An 18792-nucleotide genomic window follows, 5' to 3' on the forward strand; every position below is an offset into this window, starting at 1 on the left:
GTGGTGTAAAAAGATCCACATTTAACCTACTTAAAACTACTTTAAAACTCAGATAACATCACTCCAGAAGTACACTACCAAATGTTAATTGAGAAAAAGCTGAAAAGTTTTAGTTTACTCAATATCACATGCTAGAAGAAAGTTTGCATGAGAAAACACTGAAGAGGTAATTTTTTAATCCAGATTTCACAAACTCATGGTGCAAATTGGGTCCCATAGCTTCCTCTAGAGTAATAACTGCTTTTCACTGCTTGTTGGCTGCCTGTGAAAATTTGAAATAACTCAAAAGCTACTAACAAAACTAGTCATATCCACCCATGCTGTTCTGGCCACCATAGCCAGCCCCGTAACAGCCGCTCACAGACTGGCTCTCAAGGCCACTGTAAGTGGACTGGGTTGACACCCCCCATGCCTTGCATCATCTGGCTGCTATATGCCCCGTTGCTGGCCCCTGTTGTGGAATTTAAGAAAAGTTCTATGTATCGATGTTGCATATTGGCCCTGTCTTTGGACATGGCCGCCACGGCTTCTTCATGAGTGGCAAACTCAACATCAGCTTCGCCGGTCACTCTTCCATCAGGGCCGATCTCAATGTGGACTCTCACAGGGTTGAGCGGGGAGAAGAAGTTGTAAATGTCGTTCTCTGTGGCTTTGTAGGGCAGACCTCTCATGTGGACGCAGTGTCCAGTGGTGCTCTGGACAGTGAACTCACCATCTCCATACCTGTGGTCGTACATTCCAGAGAGACAGTAACTGAGGTCTCTCCCAAACAGGTCGGTGGTGAAGCCGTAGCCATCACTGAGGCCGCTGTACTCCTCATACCCCCCATAGCCTGCACTGTAGGCACCAGACCTCATCCTCTCCAGACCTGCCTGCTTGACGATGCCAATATACCTCCTGGCTGTGCCAGGGCGGTCATAGGGCCCTGGCCGCTGCACTGACATGAACTTCAGTGGGGGATCCGAGTATGACCTAACTTCTTCCTGACTGCTCTTGAACACCTCAATATACCTGTGCCCTATTCTCTCCTTGTGCTTCCCTAGAGCCTTCTCTGCTAACTCCTGTGAGGCAAACTGCACAAAGGCTTCCCCTGTAATCTTGCCCTCGGGGTCCACAGGCAATGTGATCCCGTTTGGCACGATTTCCAACCCTGAGAAAAACTGAATGATCTCTTCCTTGGTGCATCCAAACGGGAGTCCTCGAAGTCGCACGAAACCATCATTGGCAGTGTCAGCACTGTTTGGACCACTGTGCTTCAACACCCAATCCATCTCGGTTCTGTGGGACTTGAACACTTCAATGTACCGATGTCCCATGCTTTCCCTGTCTTTTTTAAGGGCCAATTTTACGTCATCTTCTGATTCAAGTTCGACAAAAGCCTCACCACTCTGCCTGCCTTCTCTAGTGTAGATAAAGTGAACACCTGCGACCCCGTCATGGATCGTGCAGTCGGAGAGGAAATTCTGCACATCCTCAACAGAGCAGGACCAGGGCAGGCCACGGAGCTTGACCACAAAGCCTTCACCTCCCTCAGGGCCCAACATCATGGACACTCGACAGAGCAGACGTCAAACAAGCTTGGGTGCAGCTTTTGTGGCTGAAAAGAAAGCAAAAACTACTTTACATAAATTTTCATTTAATATGTATAACAAGAATATGAAACTAAAGGAAAACAGATTGTATTACTGCATCACTAAAACGCAAGAGAGTAGGTGGCAAGTCCTACTGTCTATTCAAAACCCCAATCAAGTGCAAGGTCAAATTAAGACATATCTAAACAAACAGATAAGTACATCAGCAGAGTATCAGTTATATGAGATGCAAACATAGAAATCAAATTATATGCCTCTCAGTTTCACACTGCCATGGCTTGGGTTCAATCCCTAGTCCCATAAGCAGCACAGCATGACCCCCCTCCCCCCCCCCAAAAAAAACAAAATAAAACACATTACGTTGTTCAACGTAACACACACATCACTGTGTTTCACTGAGGGACTAGAAATGGAATGGACTCTTCATTGTACAAGAGGCATGACAGGTGCCCCTCCTGACAAAGTGCCATGAAGTGCAAGTGGCATCTGACACCTAGAGTCCAAGCTAAAAAAGAGTAAAGGTTAAATCCATGTCGAAGGGCAGCATTCTGAAGAGCGGGAGCTGAGTCAGATAGCAATACATGAATAACACGGACAATAAAAATACAGATAGGGCCAAAAATATATTCAGAACAGGCACAAGTATATACAAGTTTTATGGAATTGTCATTTGATAACAAGTGTAACAGATGTAGCTATTAAGTCAGTGGTAAAAGCTGCCTTTTCAAAAAAATTTAGGCACGTTATCACACAGAAAAAGATAAAACAGAATCTTACCTCAGATGAATCCTAAAACTATCTAAAATGGCATGGCATATTTACACGATTAGAGCAAAACATGGACAGATTTCTAAAAACCCCACGATTAAAACTAGAAAGCATGAATGGTAAGAAAAGTAAAGTAAATCGGTTTAACAGAGACCTGGTGAAGCAAATCAGAGCAAGTTTTAGAACTTTATAAACAAGGGAGTTGCTTCTTCTATAGCTGAGCTCTTATCTGTGGCTCTGCCCTGGTCAACTCCACCCACCCCAAGCAATCTTCATCTTCACACAAACTTCACTGAACACTTTTCCCCATCAATTAAGGAGATTTTCTCATTTCTAATTATCCCCTAAGATATCTTTATAAGATATAAGGTATCCCCTAAGGTATCTTTTCTGATACCAACTTTGCCTCCAGCTACTTGGTTTTGTTTTCCCTTTCAGTGAAATCTCATCTTCAAAAAGACTTCTTACATGCCCTACCCTACCCCACCATTAAACTAGGGCACATCTCACTCTGCCAAGGATCTCTATGGCAAGAAAAGAAACATTTTCTTATCTCCATCTCTTTTGTGCCCTCAGGATTTAACCATTCTCTCTGGAAATCCTTTCTCCTCTTGGCTCTTGGTTTTCCTGTTAATTCCTTAGGTACTCTGCCTCTTTAAAGTCCTTCCCCAAGGTTTAAACAATACATAATTCACTGGCCCCCCTTTTTTCAGGCAACCTTACCTGATCCTTGTATGTCCAGGGCCAATTCTGGGTTCAGGACACACAGGTTCCTAGACTTAGACTCCCGAGGGCAAGACTGGCCTAGACAAACTCCATTTCACACAGGTTACACTGCTTTTTCCTGAAACTCCTTCCTACAGTACCCTGGTGCGGCATTAAAAATGGCCTTACCTGTCATCCAAGGCTCTAGAGTGAAACTGAAGCAATCTTTGAACAACTTATAAGCCCTAAATCTTAATGAGCTCATCATTTCTTTGGGGGGTGATCCCATTCTCCACCCTAATCCTAATCCTAATCCATGCCTAAATTCTATTCAAGCAACTCTTGATTCCAACAAGTATAGAGGTTTCTTCATATCTTACTTTGGGTCCTTAGACCTGCTTGACGTATGATTTGAATATCAAATATCATCATCATCTTTGTGCATCGCCTTCATCCCTTTTCTACTCCAATACCAACAAAGCCCTTTCCAAGACATTCACATCTACAACTTTCCAATCCTTGCTACCAGCCCAACCTGTAGCTGTTTTAAGAGCAATTTTATGTCACTTTGTTTCAACACCTCAGTGGCTCCCCCACTGTCTGGAACACAAATCATAGGGCCAGGGGGTGCTCAGGCCTTGAAACTTTGACCTGAAACACACTTGCATTAGAAAGCAAACAAACCTTTATTCCCGTATTTCTCTGTGCCGAAATGTGGCAGGCTCTCTGTTCCACTGGAATTGACACACGTAGTAATTATCTGTCTGAAGATAGCCCACCCATCTGTCTAGCTAAATCCCACTAATCCTTACGGTCTCAGCTTAAATTTACCAACTTTTCCACAAGACTTTCTCCCCCCCACAAATTAAATCTATACTTCTATGATCCCAGAGCATTCTAGGGAACCAATCCTAATTTGTTTAAAAACTCTTTGCAACTGCATTGAAAGGCTAGTGGCAACAGACTATCTGTTCTGTAGGTCACTGTAGTCCCACCCCCAGCACAGCAGGCCCAAGATTAGCAAGAGATTAACTGACAGTCACGTGGGGCCAACACCACCTTCTGGTTAGGTTAAAAAAGACAAGCAGAAGGCAGGGGCGGGGGGGACCACACAGGAAGCATAAAAAAACAAATATGTCATGTAAGAATTAAAGTGCCCGAAACAGAAATTATAAAGCGAAAAAAGCACTTTCCAAAACACACAGTACTTCTAAAACACAGAGCAATATCCTTTCTGTTGACCTCAGAATCCTCTACATTGGATTCTTCGCAGACTTTCAGTACGTTAACTAAAACTTGTGAAAATAGCTGGCTTTCTGCTCAACGTTAGATTTACAAGCTAGTGAAAAAAAAGTTTTCACTCAGGAAGTTATCTGTATCAAGAAATCAATTATAAACTGAGAAATTAATTTTCTTAAAATAGCTCACCTTAAAGAACACCGGGGGATGCCCACAGTCAAAAGACACTCCAGGTAGGTAACGAATCGTCCTAAAAAAAAGCGACAAGGAAATTTTACCTTAATGTCCCAGCACTCCCGGAGCGAGAAGAGGCAGCATCCCCTGACTGGGACCGGCTCTGAGCTCCTCTCCGGAGCCGTGGCAAGCACCGGGTTGCCTTAAAGAAAGTACACGCCCGTCCCACCCCAACAGCTTTGGAAAGGTTTACCTTTTTCATAGGGTTATACAGAGAATAACAGCCTGGAACCATCCCACTTGCCCTGAAAGATTTACTCAGAAGGCGCGTTCTGTACAGAAACCCCTAACCGTGGTTAAGAAAATTTAAATACCTAGAGTGGGAGGCGCACCTTTTGGGCGGGGCTGGGTCGAGGAGCGGTTCCCGGAAGCAGAAGGCAGGCCGAGCAGGGGGGAGAGGAGTTGCACCGCTGATCGGCACTGGAGACCAGGCCGTATTCACAGAGACGTGCTCCAGGCAAAAGTAGTTTGCTATAAACTGGCCTAACAGTATTTACAATTTGCAAACATCCCTGGAGGTCTGGGTGGAGATATTAAAAGATTTTCCTTCCCTGTTTTTAATAATTTCATTTTCTTGAGACTTGTATTTATATAACATTGCTCTTTTAACTGAGAATGAGGGGAGGTAGTGTTGAAATGTTTTAAAATAGGAAAAACATCAATCTACCATCAACCACAGCCACAGAATAAAGCTGTAGCAGAAAACTTTGGTATGTCCAGCGAATTCGTTTGAGAACTAAAGAACATTCTTAGTTTTAGAACCACAGAATTGAGAAAAGTCAGTTTCTCTGAGCCTGTTGCCATAGACACAGTACCTGTCTTGCCTTATTAGCACCCTCTCTTACATGAGATACTACTTTGGGGAGGAAAATCTACATAAAGTACTACAATTTAAGAAGTTAACAGTTTCAAATTCTCTAGACGAGGGTTTTCAAGAAGCTTCAACTGTCCCTCTCCTCTACCCTCAGAAAAGAGTAGAATCTAAAGGGTAGAGAGCCCGGTCATCTTAGTGGTCCGAATTCTTTGCCTGGGTTTATCACCCTGCTACATGCTCATTCCAGTGTGGTCCGCAGACCAAAAGCCCCTGCTCGGACACGCAAACCCAGGGGCGGTCAGACATGAGGAAACCGATTCCCACGTGGCTGAACTATGGCGCACACATGTTCAAGCGTTAAGGATATACACTGGTCTCCCACCCGGCTCCCCGACAGCCCGTCGACACCACTGGGGCCAAGTGTTACAAAACACTCCTCTTGGGTCCAGCACCTGGAGACTCATTTTGCACAACTCCACCCCCCCTGCCCGCAAGTGGTCTATTACGTAAGTGAGCACACGGACCACCCAAGGATCTTGTTAAAAGGCAGATTCTAAAACAATAGATCTGGGCCGGGGCCGAGATTCAACATATCTAACTGCTCCCAGGAGGTATTCCAGAACGAGTTCGACCTCACTCTACTATACTGGTTAGACAAGATTTAGTTGAGATCCAGGTAGACCCATCGAGATAAAAAGGGCGCACCTCCAGCGCCCGACTGATTAGGTTTATCTACGAAGTACACAGGGCGGCTCAAACTGCGCCCCCACCGTTTCTATTCAGGGACTGGAACTCAGCAGCTCCCTGGCTTCACCCTGCTTTATCCGCGTCCCAATGGGGCCTGAAAAGCATTTTCGCCCTTACTTGTAAATGAATTTTAACCTACAGCTGGCAGCACGCACAGACTGGTAGGTTGTCTTAATTAATCAGAAAGTTCTACCTCTTAAATCACAGTCCACGGGAGACGCCGCCTCAGGATTACGCAGTTGACTCTGCCCTAAAACTTACCGCTGAAGAGAGCAGGACCGATTTCTATTTTCAACCAGCAAGCGCAGTTTACAGCCAAAGGACCCCCAACTCCACCCGAAGCTTAAAACGCAGAAGATTCCGCGGAAAGGCCAGGTGCACCTCCTTTTGTTATCAACCTGAAATTGAAACTCAACTGGCTGGGGGAAAACGCTTCGTACCAGGCTTCAAAGTGCGCTCTCAAGCTCGCGGCCGCGGGCCGCCAGGGGCGCGTCTGAGCGATTTCGGCGGGAAGCGCGGTATCAGTCCCGGACGCTAGGCTCCTGGCGGGGGCACTGGGACGTGAAGGGGTTCGCTCGGCCTCCAACCGCCGATCCGACAGCCTTCGGTCGGCAAAGCCCTACAGGAAGGCCCGACGACAGGGGGCCCCATCCACGGGCCTGGGCGGGGTCAGCGGGAGCTTCCGGGGCGGGGCGAACTACGGGTGGGGGAGGGAGAGGCTTCCCGGGCCGCGCGAGCTGGGGGGAGGGGAAGGTCACGAGACGTAGGCTCCCGGGGCCCGAGGTGGGGCGGGGGGGGGGAGCTCCCAGGACAGCGGGGACTCACTAGGGTGGCAGAGTTTTCAGGCCGCGGATAGAGGCGAAAGTGTTCGCAGCGAAGTGGGCAAGAGTTCTCAGGCCCGGGCTTCCCGGAGCCGCGGGGGAGGGAAGGCGGAGCTCCCGAATCCCAGGGGCTCCGTGGAGCCGTGAGGAAGAGTTCCCGGTACCCGAGGGGGGCGGGCGGCTCCCGGGGCTGGGGGCGGAGCTCTCGGGTCGGGTCGGGTCGGGTCGGGTCGGGGGACTTCCTGGGGACGCAGGGTAGGTGGGGGAGGGGGAGTTCCTGGGGCAGCGAGAGGGGGCAGAAAGAGTTCCTGGGGGTAGGGGGCGGCTGCGCGGGAGGAGGTAGGGGAGTTCCAGGGACCCACGGGGGCTGGGGGAAGTGCGGGCGGGGGTCGTCCGCTCGCGGCGGCTCACCACGACGGGTCCGGGGCCTGGAGTGCGGAAGGCCGGCGCACGGGGCTGCGTCCCGGAGGCAGAGGCCGCGTGACTGGGAGGGCGGCGAGCCGGACGTGGGTCACGGGGTGTAAAGGAGGAAGTGCCACTGGCGGGCCCGCCAAGATGTCACCAATGGAAACGCGCCCTGCAGGTGCGGCCCGCGCGGTCGGCCAAGGCAGGAAGTGGGAGGAGGGAAGGAAAGCACGAGGAAGACCGTTCTGAGTGAGCTCTCAGGAGAGGTGCCAGGGTAGAGAAAAGTCCAGAGTACAGGCGGAGAGGAGGGGAGGAGTTAGCCGTCACCACTCTTAAGGAAGGAGAAACCGTAAAATAAAAAAAAAAACCCAACAACAAACAAACTCTTTAAGGCAGGAAAGAATTCCGAATGAAAACTAATGTACAAAAGGCAGAATCCTCTTTGTATATACAGTACCTTGTTTTGTAGGTTTGAGCAGTCATACTTTTTTCAGTTTAAAAGGATTAATTTTAAAACTCGCAATTCTTTAACTCTACAACCTAGCAAGCAATTACATTTTATGAACACCTGAATATTAATTCAAATGAACTGGAAAACAATTATAAGGCAATTGCAGTAATGTTAGCAGTGACTTGAATTTAGATGAAGAAACTATAAAACTTTAGTTGTAGCTTTGTTGCTGTGTTTAAGTCGTTAGAGATTCGTATGATTATCTAGAATCTGTTTCTAAATAATCTTGAGTGGTGGGAGTCAGTACATGGGCCATGATTCAGTAATTATTGAAGCTGAGGGATGGGTACATGGAGTTTTATACTGTTGTCTTTACTTTTGTGTATGTTTAATACTTTTAGTAATAAAGTTTTTATCTTGAAAAGTCTGTAAGAATCTACTTAATTACAGAATTTATAGGGAAAAGGAACCATACTAAGTGAGAATGTAATAATGCAGTCTGCAAAGACCCTGGGAAACTAGACAAGCACAATAGCCGGTCCTTCAACGAAATAGCTTCAAAGGAGCACTTAATGAATAAAAATAACAAGAATTATCAGGGATTCACAATATATGGGAAATATATGGATCTTGATTCAAACAAATTGGTAAACATTTATAGGACAATTTAGGAAATACCTGAACATCGACTAGAAATTTGATATTAAAGTATTATATTTACTTAAGTAACGAAATTAGTTATCCTAAAACGAAAGGCATTAGCTTTTAGAGATACATTTTTAAATATTTGTGGGTGAAATAGTGTGATGGATGGGATGGGATCTGCCTCAAAAAATGGGGGATGTAAAGAAAAACTGTCCACAACTGGTAGCTATTGAAGCTGGGTGATAGGATTTAAAATGCAGCTATCCCACGGAAATGACAAAGACACTAAAAACTCATACATTCAAGAAAGAATATTCTGAAGAAAAATTAAGCCATGAAATTGGCTTGTTTTGGGAAACAGTTATCTACAGAAATGAGTACCCTGACTGCTTCCTGAGCATTTATTTCACTTTTCTCACTTCCTAAAAACCTTGTCAAAACATATTCTTGGTAATCTACACGACTGACATCCGTTTCCTCACTTTTTTCAATGTATTTGTTTCAGTTTAGTAACGTTATATATGCTTTCTTGGCTTAACTGGTTGATGACACTGGCTAGCTTAGTGTTAATAATTGATCAGTCACGATAGGGTTCCTGCCCAGTGAAGGAACAACATGTACAGAATACACAGGGGAAAGTATTGGGACAGAAAACACCCAAAAACACCTGCAGCCAGGACTGAGATCAATGAGGGAAGCAGAGCAAGATTCCCCCAAGGCCCTGAAGGCCTGATACCGTATTTTAGACTTTATTTATTCTAAGACCAATGGAAACGAGTTTTACTTTCCAACAGAACAGTCTAGCTGCTCTCTGGAAGATGAATGATGGGAACAGATGCATGGAAACTAGATGGGAAGAAATACGTCAAATTTTGGAAGAACTGATGATACTCTGCAACAAAAACATTGTGGTGGAAACTCAAGCGTGTCAAAGGATTTCAGTGATATGCAGCAGGATAAAATTTACTCAATCTCAAGTCATTCATTAACCCAGAAATATTGTGCACTAACAAAATGCAGGTACTGTGCTAAGTCCACAGAACAGTGGACTAGGAATCAATAAAGAATAAACATGTGATGACAAATTCTGAAATAACCCCAAATTAGAAAATGGGGGCTAACTCATATAGGGATTCTGAGGAAGTGACATTTAAACAGATCAGAAGCATGCATGAACAGGGGTGGAAATGTTAAAACGTTTTTACCCTGGTATACAGGTAAGACTTTAAAATGTAGTCATTTGTTAGGATATGCTTTGTAAAAATATTTTTAATTTGTAGTGAATCCTTTTAATCACTATATTTAGTTCTTACTAAATTCAAAAATAAGAAAAATGTTTAAGATACAAACTAATATGAAATAATAAGGTCCTACTGTACAGCACAAGGAAGTACACTCAATATTCTGTAATAAATTATAATGGGAAGGAATATGAAAAGGTATATATAGACAGCTGAATCACTTTTCTATACACCAGAAACTAACACAATATTGTAAATTAACTTCAATTAAAAAAGAGAAAAGCTATAGATGAAGGATTAAAATACATTGACACTTTAAATGTTTGCCATTATATTTTCATATGTCAAAGAAGATATGTCATAATCTGAAAGCAACAGGAAGGCTGTTTTCCATTATCTTTAGACTATTAGGCTCTTTACCTTACTGTGGCTAAGCCTGGGGGAATAATACACTGTTTTCCCCAGTGTTCATTTCTCAAAAGCTGTGTTAACTAAAAAGCAAAAACTGTAATATACTGTTAGGTAAATCATATCTATAAAGTTTGTGTTGAAATAATCATATCTATAATGTCTGTTTTGAAATGAACACACGGAACAATTTTTTAGCCAACATAAAACAAGAAGTCGTTCCATGATATTGACTGCATTTTGTTGGTGACTCAAGAATCAATGTCTAAAGTTAGAACAGAAAAAATATCAGGTGTGGCAGTTCATAAAATAGAAACACTAGATCTCTAGTGCTAAAATCTGTTCTCAACAGAGGGAAGTATCTGTCACCTGTATTAACAAATGCCCAGTCCATTCAGGAGGCCTGGAACTTCCTCGTGGGACCAGGGGGAGAGCTGACACCTTGTCAGATCACCTGCAGCTGCCATAAGAATGGAGGCAGTTATAGCTCCTGGTGCTCAATGTTCACTGCTCAGGACCACAAGCACACTATGCCAGGGGAGTGGAGAACAGAGCCAAGAGCAGCAAAGGAACAGGACTATGTACTTGAGAGGGGCTCTAGCAACAGTAATACAAGCCGGACAACAGCACACAACAGTTTTCTAGGATAAAGAAATACTGCACTAAACTTTAGTAAATATTTTAACAGACCTGATTACAGAATGAAACATTTTCCAGTGCTAAAAACTGAGTTTTGATTTGTAGTTAATAATGAAAGAAAGGTTAGTGGCTTGGAAAACCAAGTAGAAGAAATAAGCTCAAAACAAAGGAGAAAAAAAAAAAAAAAAACAAGGGGGAAGAGATGAAATTCAGAGGACTCATATAATAAGAGACAGGACAGGAGAAACAAGTGAATGGTAGGCATTCGAGAATAAAAAGACAAAACGGAGGCAGGAGAACAGATAAAGAATAGAAGGAAACCTTCCTGGCTTAAGATAAACACTGTTGTGTAGTTCCCCACAGATACTTTAAAAACACAAAAATCAAGCATATGTTGGTAAACTAAATTTAAAGTACAAAGGAAAACTGCTTTGAAAAAAAGAACAGGTTAGGTACAAAGGATAAAAATAGAGTAGCAAAAAAAAAAAAGAGTAGCCCGTAGAGCTTGAAATGTGCCAAGAACAAATTGAGATGTGCCCCAAGTGATAAAATTTAGTACATATACAAAGAATTGCAGGGAATTCCCTGGTGGTCCAGTGGTTAGGATCCCACTTGCTTGCTCACTTGCTGAGGGTTCAATCACTAGTTGGAAAATTAAGATCTCAGAAGTCTTGCAGTGCAGCCAAAAAAGAAAAAAATAATAATTAAAATACTTATTACATATTTCTGCAATGTGGGAGACCCGGTTTGATCCCTGAGTTGAGAAGATTCCCCTGGAGAAGTAAACGGCAATCCACTCCAGTATTCTTGCCTGGAAAATCCCATGGACAGAGGAGCCTGGCAGGCTACAGTCCATGGGGTCACAATGAGTCAGACACGACTGAACAACTTCACTTCCAATTTTTTCATTATGTACTAAAGTAATATTTTGGATGTTTTGAACTAATCACAATATATTAAAATAAACTATTAAAAAATTTCTCAATTCATTCTACAAGACCAGTATTAATTATGTCTGTTATGGGCTGAACATCATGCCCCCAAAATTCTTATGTTAAAGATACCCCCAGTACCTCAGAATGTGACCAGACTTGGATATATTTATAGAGATAGCTAAATTAAAAATGACATAATTAATGTCGTCTGTATTCCAAAATGAAGAAGGGGCAATTTGGACACAGAAAGCAGAGGGAAGACACCCACCTAAAAACCAGAGAGGTCTGGAACATATCCTTCATATATTCCTCAAGCTTCTCAAGAGGGAACCAAACCTGCTGATATCATAATGCAGGACTTCTAGCCTTCAGTATTATGGCACAATAAATTTCTGTTTAAGCCACCAAGTCTGCAGGACTTTCTTATGGCAGCCCTAGCAAATTAATACACTTGTAGATGGCAAAACCAGACAGATATCACAAGATAACCCCTAAGAGCATAAATGCAAAATTCCAACAAAATACTAATAAAATGAATCTAGCAACCTATAAAAAGGGTTATACACCATAATGAACTGGAATTTACTCTAGGAATGTTTCAACATAATATGTACCGGGCCATTTGCTGCCACATAGATAGACCTAGAGACTATCATACTAAGTGAAACCAAAGACAAATGTGATACTGCTTATAGGTAGACGCTAAAAACAAAACACACTTCCTTACAAAGCAGAAAGAAGGCTCACAGACAGAAAATAAACTTATAGCAAAAGGAGGGGGTGTAAATCAGGAGGTTGGAATTAACATACACATAACAAGAAATAGATAAACAAGGACCTAACTACATAGCAGAGGGAACTATACTCAGTATTTTGTAATCACCTTGAAGGAAAAAGAATATACACATGAATAACTGAATCACTGTGCTTACACCTGAAATTAATATATTAGAAATCAACTATACTTGAACCAAACAAAAATATACTGGAATTAGTGGTGATGGCTTTTTACAACTTTGCGAATTAAAAAAACACCCTCTGAATCATCGTACTCTTTACAAAGGTGAACTGTATGGTATGTGAATTATATAAAAATGGAAAAAAAAAAGCATTTATATCATAATTCTATTGGACAGCACTATTCTAACCAAATATTTGTAGTAAAGCAGAAAAGACCTCAATTAGGGTGAAGATGAAGACTGGAGATGTGAATTGTGGATCATCCCTGCATGCAGATAAACTTAAAAGGAGAGAATGTGGTAAGAATTTCTAATATTTATATAGTCAGGACTTTTGAAAAGGCATACTGTAAGAGAAACATAATAGTTTAGAATTTTTTCATTCTTGTCATTTTTCTCTTAAATGAATATCGATTTTTGTGTTATTTCAGAAATCTTTCTCTTGGCCCAAGGCCATACGGACAGTTTTTAAACTTAAAGGCTCTGTTGTTTTCATCTACATTTTTAAACATTTTAATCTACAATAAACTTGGAATTGATTTTTTCAAGAGTTTTAGAATTAGTTTATCCAGTTTCACAGGCTAATTTCACTCCAGAACTCACATGAAAAATTCCTACATAAACATAAGACAACCAAATCCAACAATACACAAGGCTACTTAATATGTCATGATCAACTTGGATTTATTCCAAGAATCCCACTGTAATTCATCATTTCCAAGTTAATCACTGATGATGTCACATTAGCATCTTAATGAAGGTAAAATAGGAGTTAGCTAAGAATTTTTCATATTTCTAAGAAATGCTAAGAAATATCCTAAATTACAAAATTCCTCCGCACTGGAAGTAGAGAACATGCCTGATCATGACTCACATATAGGGTTACAAATATACACACATCAAAAAAAAAAAAAAAAAAAAAACCCAACCTAAACATCTTATGCATGGCTAAAAATAGCATAAGCTATGCAAAAATATCACTGATAAAATGGGAAATACATCTGCAATTTATTCCCAAGAGTGTTAATATCTTTAAACATATAGAGAGCTTCTAAAAAGAGAAACACAAGTCTAACAGTCCAAAAAAATTTTTAAAGGCTAGATATATTGACAATTGATAGAAAAAGAAATGCCCTTAAACATGAAAAGATGCTCATCACCATGTAAGATAAATTAGAATCGTAAATGAAGCATTGCAGCACTATTTCTAATAGGAAAAGACTAACAACCCAATTGCCCATCACTAGGCAATGGCATCCCACTCCAGTACTCTTGCCTGAAAATTCCATGGACGGAGGAGCCTGGTAGGCTGCAGTCCATGGGGTCTCGAAAAGTCAGACACGACTGAGCGACTTCACTTTCACTTTTCACTTTCATGCATTGGAGAAGGAAATGGCAATCCACTCCAGTGTTCTTGCCTGGAGGATCCCAGGGACGGGGGAGCCTGGTGGGCTGCCGTCTATGGGGTTGCACAGAGTCTGACACGACTGAAGCGACTTAGCAGTAGCAGAGGTCCAGTTGAATGAACTTTGATGGATCCACTTAAGAAAGTATTATATCTTAAACTCAATAAGCCAAAGACCATGAAGTTGAGTCAAGAAACTCAGGAACCAATCTTAAGGGCACTCCCATTAGCCAAAAATTGAATAATGTGAGCATCAAAGAGAATAAAAGCTACAATGGATTAAAACACATCCTCTATGATAAAATCCATGACTTCATAATGATACCAGAAAAATTACTGATTTTGGCACATACTAAAGATTCAGTTCATTACACTAGTATTGATAAATATAAACAAGAAATCAAAACCTTAACCTTTTATAAAAGTACATCTTAGAGTAATCAAATAATAAAGAAAATTTCTTCCTTATAGGAGTACTCCTGCTAATAAATGAGGAATACTGAATTAAAATATCACAGATATGGAAATAATTAACAATGCATCTAGAGAACAATCAATAGCTGCTAACATCACAAGGGACACCAACCAGTATGTGCCCCTGGCAGGAGTACCAAACACCTCCAATGCAATATTTTTAAAAATTTCAAGGGAATCAGAACAGCGTATAGAGGTTAACTAACATTTTAAAAGGAAATGCAGAGGACAGAGACTCAAACAACTAACTCCATGGGAATGTAGTCAGAAAAACCCAGAGTGTGGGAAAAGAATTCTACATGAGACACAAAACCTGACTTCTACATAAGAAGAAACTTTAAGAATAGAAAACCTTTAGATCCTCACTAATAAGGGAGCCTCTTTGTCACAATTGAACTGTGGCTGGTGCAAATTGAGATGTGCTATAAAATAAGCACGCACTGGATTCTGAAAGTTTAGTTCAGGAAAAAAGCATGAAAATTTATTACACGATGAAGTGATATTTTGGATCTATTTAAGGTACATATATATCACATTAAACTAAATTACTAAAGTGAACTGTATGTTTCTTTTCATCAGAAAATGTTAAATTATGTGACTTGCATTGTATTTCTATTGGACAGTGCTGTTCTAGCTTAAAATATAACTTAAGAGGGAACTTCCTTAGTGGTCCAGTGGCTAAGACGTGGTGCTACCAATGCAGGGGGACCAGGTTCCATCACTGGTAAGAAAACTAGATCCTGCATGCAGCACCCCAGCACAGCCAAACAATTAAAAAAAAACAAACATAAACTTAAAGGATAGTTATCTAACAAATATATAATGAACTTGTTTGGATTCCAAATCAAACCAACCAGCTATATAAAAATATTACACAATCAGGTACATGTGAACACTGAGTATTAGATGATATCAAAGAAGTATTATTTTTTTAGGTGTGGTAATGGTATTGCGGTTATATTTTAAAAGTCTTTAGAAATACAAAGTTATGAATAAAAATCTTACTATGCCCGGGATTTGTTGTAAAATAAGCCAGGCTGGTCTTGGATGAGCCTGGCTCTCCTCTGCCCCGTTTTCTGTCCTCCTCAAGAACCTTTGTGGCAGCTAATTAGGGGCAGGGGCCCTGGTAGAAGACTGAAGCCGTCAGGCAGACCTGCGTCCCAGTCCCACCTATATCCCTTAAGACACATCTCTATGATGACAACACAGTAATACTTTCCTGCAAACTGGTCATGAGCATGCGATTACAAAATGTGGAAAAACACCTAGCTCTGTGTGTGGATCCAGTTAAGGGTCACTTAATGTGTTTCTACAAAGAATCTGAGAACCAGAACTCAGATTGGAGAGGGCAGGTTGGTGGTAAAGTCAGCTCTGTGGAAGGTGGCCCCCTCCCGTTTCTGTAGTCTCTCCAGGCACCGACTCCAAAGGGCACGCACCCCTTGTCTCCACACTCTCCCTCAGTTTCGGTCACAACAAGGACTAACTCTCCTCAAATCAACTCACATTTTTCAGATATTTTATGTTTAAAGGGAGCTCTGTAACAACAGTACTCAAGTGAAAACCAGTCACTTGCCAGTTAAAGAGAAAAGCAACAAAAAGCAAATAATACAAAAAGAACGTTACTAAAATAAAAGATTAAAAAACAGAGACACCGTAAAACGGAAATAAAAAACCGAATCAACTTACAGAGAATGCACACAGGAAGATGAGATCCTCAAGGCAAAGGATGAATCTGCTTAACACCTGTAATAAAACGATCTCTCTCAATATTCATTAAGTGCAGGAATTAAAATGAAAAAAGAAAAATTGCCTAAAAATTAGCACTGAAAACATCACTTTTCACTGATAGGCCCTAACAGGTTTTTATCTGACCGGAGAACCCCAAATTATTTTCATTTTTACTAGAAATTCAGAAACAGTCAACTTTTAAAAACGTGACTGAAATACTGACAATTATAGTAAAATGAATAGTTTCGAAGATGTTTCTAAAAGATTTGCCGCCTTCAACCCTAAGAGTTCCACAAGGGTCAGACCACCCGAGGCCCCCCCCCGCCTCCCCGCCCCCGGCCTCCCAGCCGGCGGTTTCCGGAAGCCGCCGCGGCCGCACCGCCCCCCTCAGAGTATGGCCGCTCGCGGGCCGCTCTCCCTCCGAACACCCTCCGCAGTGGCAGACAGGCCCTCTCCCCTCAACCTCGAAAACAGTTGTGAAGCATGGTGGTTCGTCTTAGGACATCCAGGGTTAGAAAACTGCCGAGGGCATCCCAAAGGACGCGGGACTCGCTGGTGCCCGGCGAAGTGGGGGTGGGGCGGCTCTCTAGGGCCTGGGGTTATTTGTTGGGAACCTCTGAGAGCCCCTTTAGAGTATATATTCAAGGGGAGAGGCCCACGGCCCCTCCAACCATTCAGGTAAAAGACCGGGGTCCAAGGCCGGTCGGGTCCCCGCGACTCGCAGAGCCCCGCCCCGGGTCGCCCAGCGCCGCCTTCCGTGAGCCACGCGGGAACAGGGAGGTGGAGGCGCAGCGCGAGCTGCGTCCAGAAGTTTCTCGGGCGCAGGCAAGAACGGGCACAAAGTACATTCAAAAGAAAAGTAGTACAGAACAAAAAAAAGAAACGGCCAAATTAAGATAGCTCAGCAGAAGTGTGGTCACCAAGCCAAGACAACGAGAACCAGAGTTTCAACCAAAATACAGGCAGGATACCTCAAGAGCAGGAGACGAATGCAGACGGGGCTTAGGGCACACACGCCGCACGGACAGGAAGAAAAGGCGGCAACGCTCCAAAGTCGAGGCTCGGCGAGCGGGAACGTGGGAGGGGGGAGGAGTCAGGTCCCAACCCGTCTAGTTCAACTCCCGGACGCGTTCAGCCACGTGCAAGTACCGCTTTCATTTTAAAATGACCCTCCTCGAGCGGTTGCCTGGTCTTCCCATCCTACTCCTGCCAGGGGCGCTAGGGCTCTGCTCCCTCTGGAGTCCGCACGAGGCTCTCTACTTCCCCAAGTCCAAACCTCAGCCCCGCGGTCTAGTGCCGGGAATATAAGGCCCCTGACCTCAAATCCACCTCCCCCAAGCCCAAATCTCAGTCCCGCGGTCCCCACCCTCAGTGGGCCGGGTCCCCTTTCAGTACCCTGTCGGTCCCCGAATACACGGCCCATTTCCTCCGACTCCAAACCTCAGCCCCGCGGTTCACAACTCCCCCCGTAGGCCCAGACCCCAATCGGTCCCGGGTGTGAGGGCCTTCACCCCAGATCCCGCCTCCGCTGACCCCCAAATCTCAGTTCCTCGGCCCTCAATGCCAAGTGGCCCAGTCCCCAGCCGGTCCCTGGTGTGCGAGCCTCGGACGCTGCCTGTTCCACCCCTCACCTCGGGCTCCGAGTCTCCACGCCCCCGCTTTTCTTCACATCCGGCACCTTGGTCGTCCCTCTAAGTACCTAGAGGAGGGTGGAACGCTAGGGACTTGGCAGTTGTGGCTGAGGCAGTTGAGGCTTGTTTACCATCACCATGGAAACCCCTGGCAGCGCGCCCCGGGAGGGGGCCCCGAGGGGCGGGTTCAGGCACGCGGCAGGCCCGAGTCCACAACCCCCGCCCGTTGTGCGCACTCGGCGCTTCCGGAAGCCCTAAAGCTCTCGGAGTGCCCTACCCCTCCTCGGCCCCACGCCCAAGCTCCCAGGAACAAGAGCCCCAGGAACTCACGCCCCCGCCCCGCTCCCGGCTCCCGGTGTAACCGCTGGCCGGCTTCCCCTCAGAATCCCACCTGCTTCTCCCAACAAGACGCGGCGCGGTCTCACTTCCCAGACGGAGCCGGAAAGACGCAAAGACCGCGGAGGGGCGGGGTCTCCAAGGCGGGCGTCCGGGGGGCGGAGCCGCGGGGGCGCCATTGTGACGCTCCCGGAGCGGAGCCAGGGATTGGCTAGCTAGTAGTAGGGCGGGGCAGGGGCGTACGGAGCCGGGGCGCTGCTGGGAGGGGAGCTACGAGCAGGGGGTGAGCTTTCTAGGATGGTTAGTGGGGCCCTTTTGAGCCGCAATAGATACTGACTGGGAGAGTCCCCCAAATATTGAGCCCAAAGGACCCCTGGATTGAAGGCCAGGGCAACAGAAGAAAACAGAGTTATTTCTTGCTGAGAATGAAGAAAGAGGGAACCGAGAACACCGGAAACCTATAAAGGCGGCTCCGAGGGCAGGGTTTAGAGAGGGATTAGCAAGTTGACCTAGGGTTGCTCAACTGATTCTCTCTTAGGCTGAGAAGCCCCAGGATTGCTAAAGGTGGCCCTCAGGACCCCGAGGAAAATTAGTTTTCAGTCAGAGCCCCTGAGC

General features: G+C 44.3%; 1 protein-coding gene across 1 annotated transcript; it reads right to left on the reverse strand.

The window, feature by feature from the left end:
* Nucleotides 1–159: 159 nt before the first annotated feature.
* LOC113888739 (heterogeneous nuclear ribonucleoprotein F-like) lies at nucleotides 160–18283 on the reverse strand. Its single transcript, XM_027535766.1, is given in 5 exon segments — nucleotides 160–404; nucleotides 406–1597; nucleotides 4494–4554; nucleotides 16169–16225; nucleotides 18233–18283. Coding segments are annotated over 2 exon segments (1245 nt in total). The 5' UTR covers nucleotides 1548–1597; nucleotides 4494–4554; nucleotides 16169–16225; nucleotides 18233–18283; the 3' UTR covers nucleotides 160–301.
* Between the last annotated feature and the right edge of the window lie 509 nt (nucleotides 18284–18792).

The sequence above is a fragment of the Bos indicus x Bos taurus genome, unplaced genomic scaffold, assembly GCF_003369695.1.
Source record: "Bos indicus x Bos taurus breed Angus x Brahman F1 hybrid unplaced genomic scaffold, Bos_hybrid_MaternalHap_v2.0 tig00001462_arrow_arrow_obj, whole genome shotgun sequence".
In the NCBI taxonomy this organism is placed as follows: domain Eukaryota; kingdom Metazoa; phylum Chordata; class Mammalia; order Artiodactyla; family Bovidae; genus Bos; species Bos indicus x Bos taurus.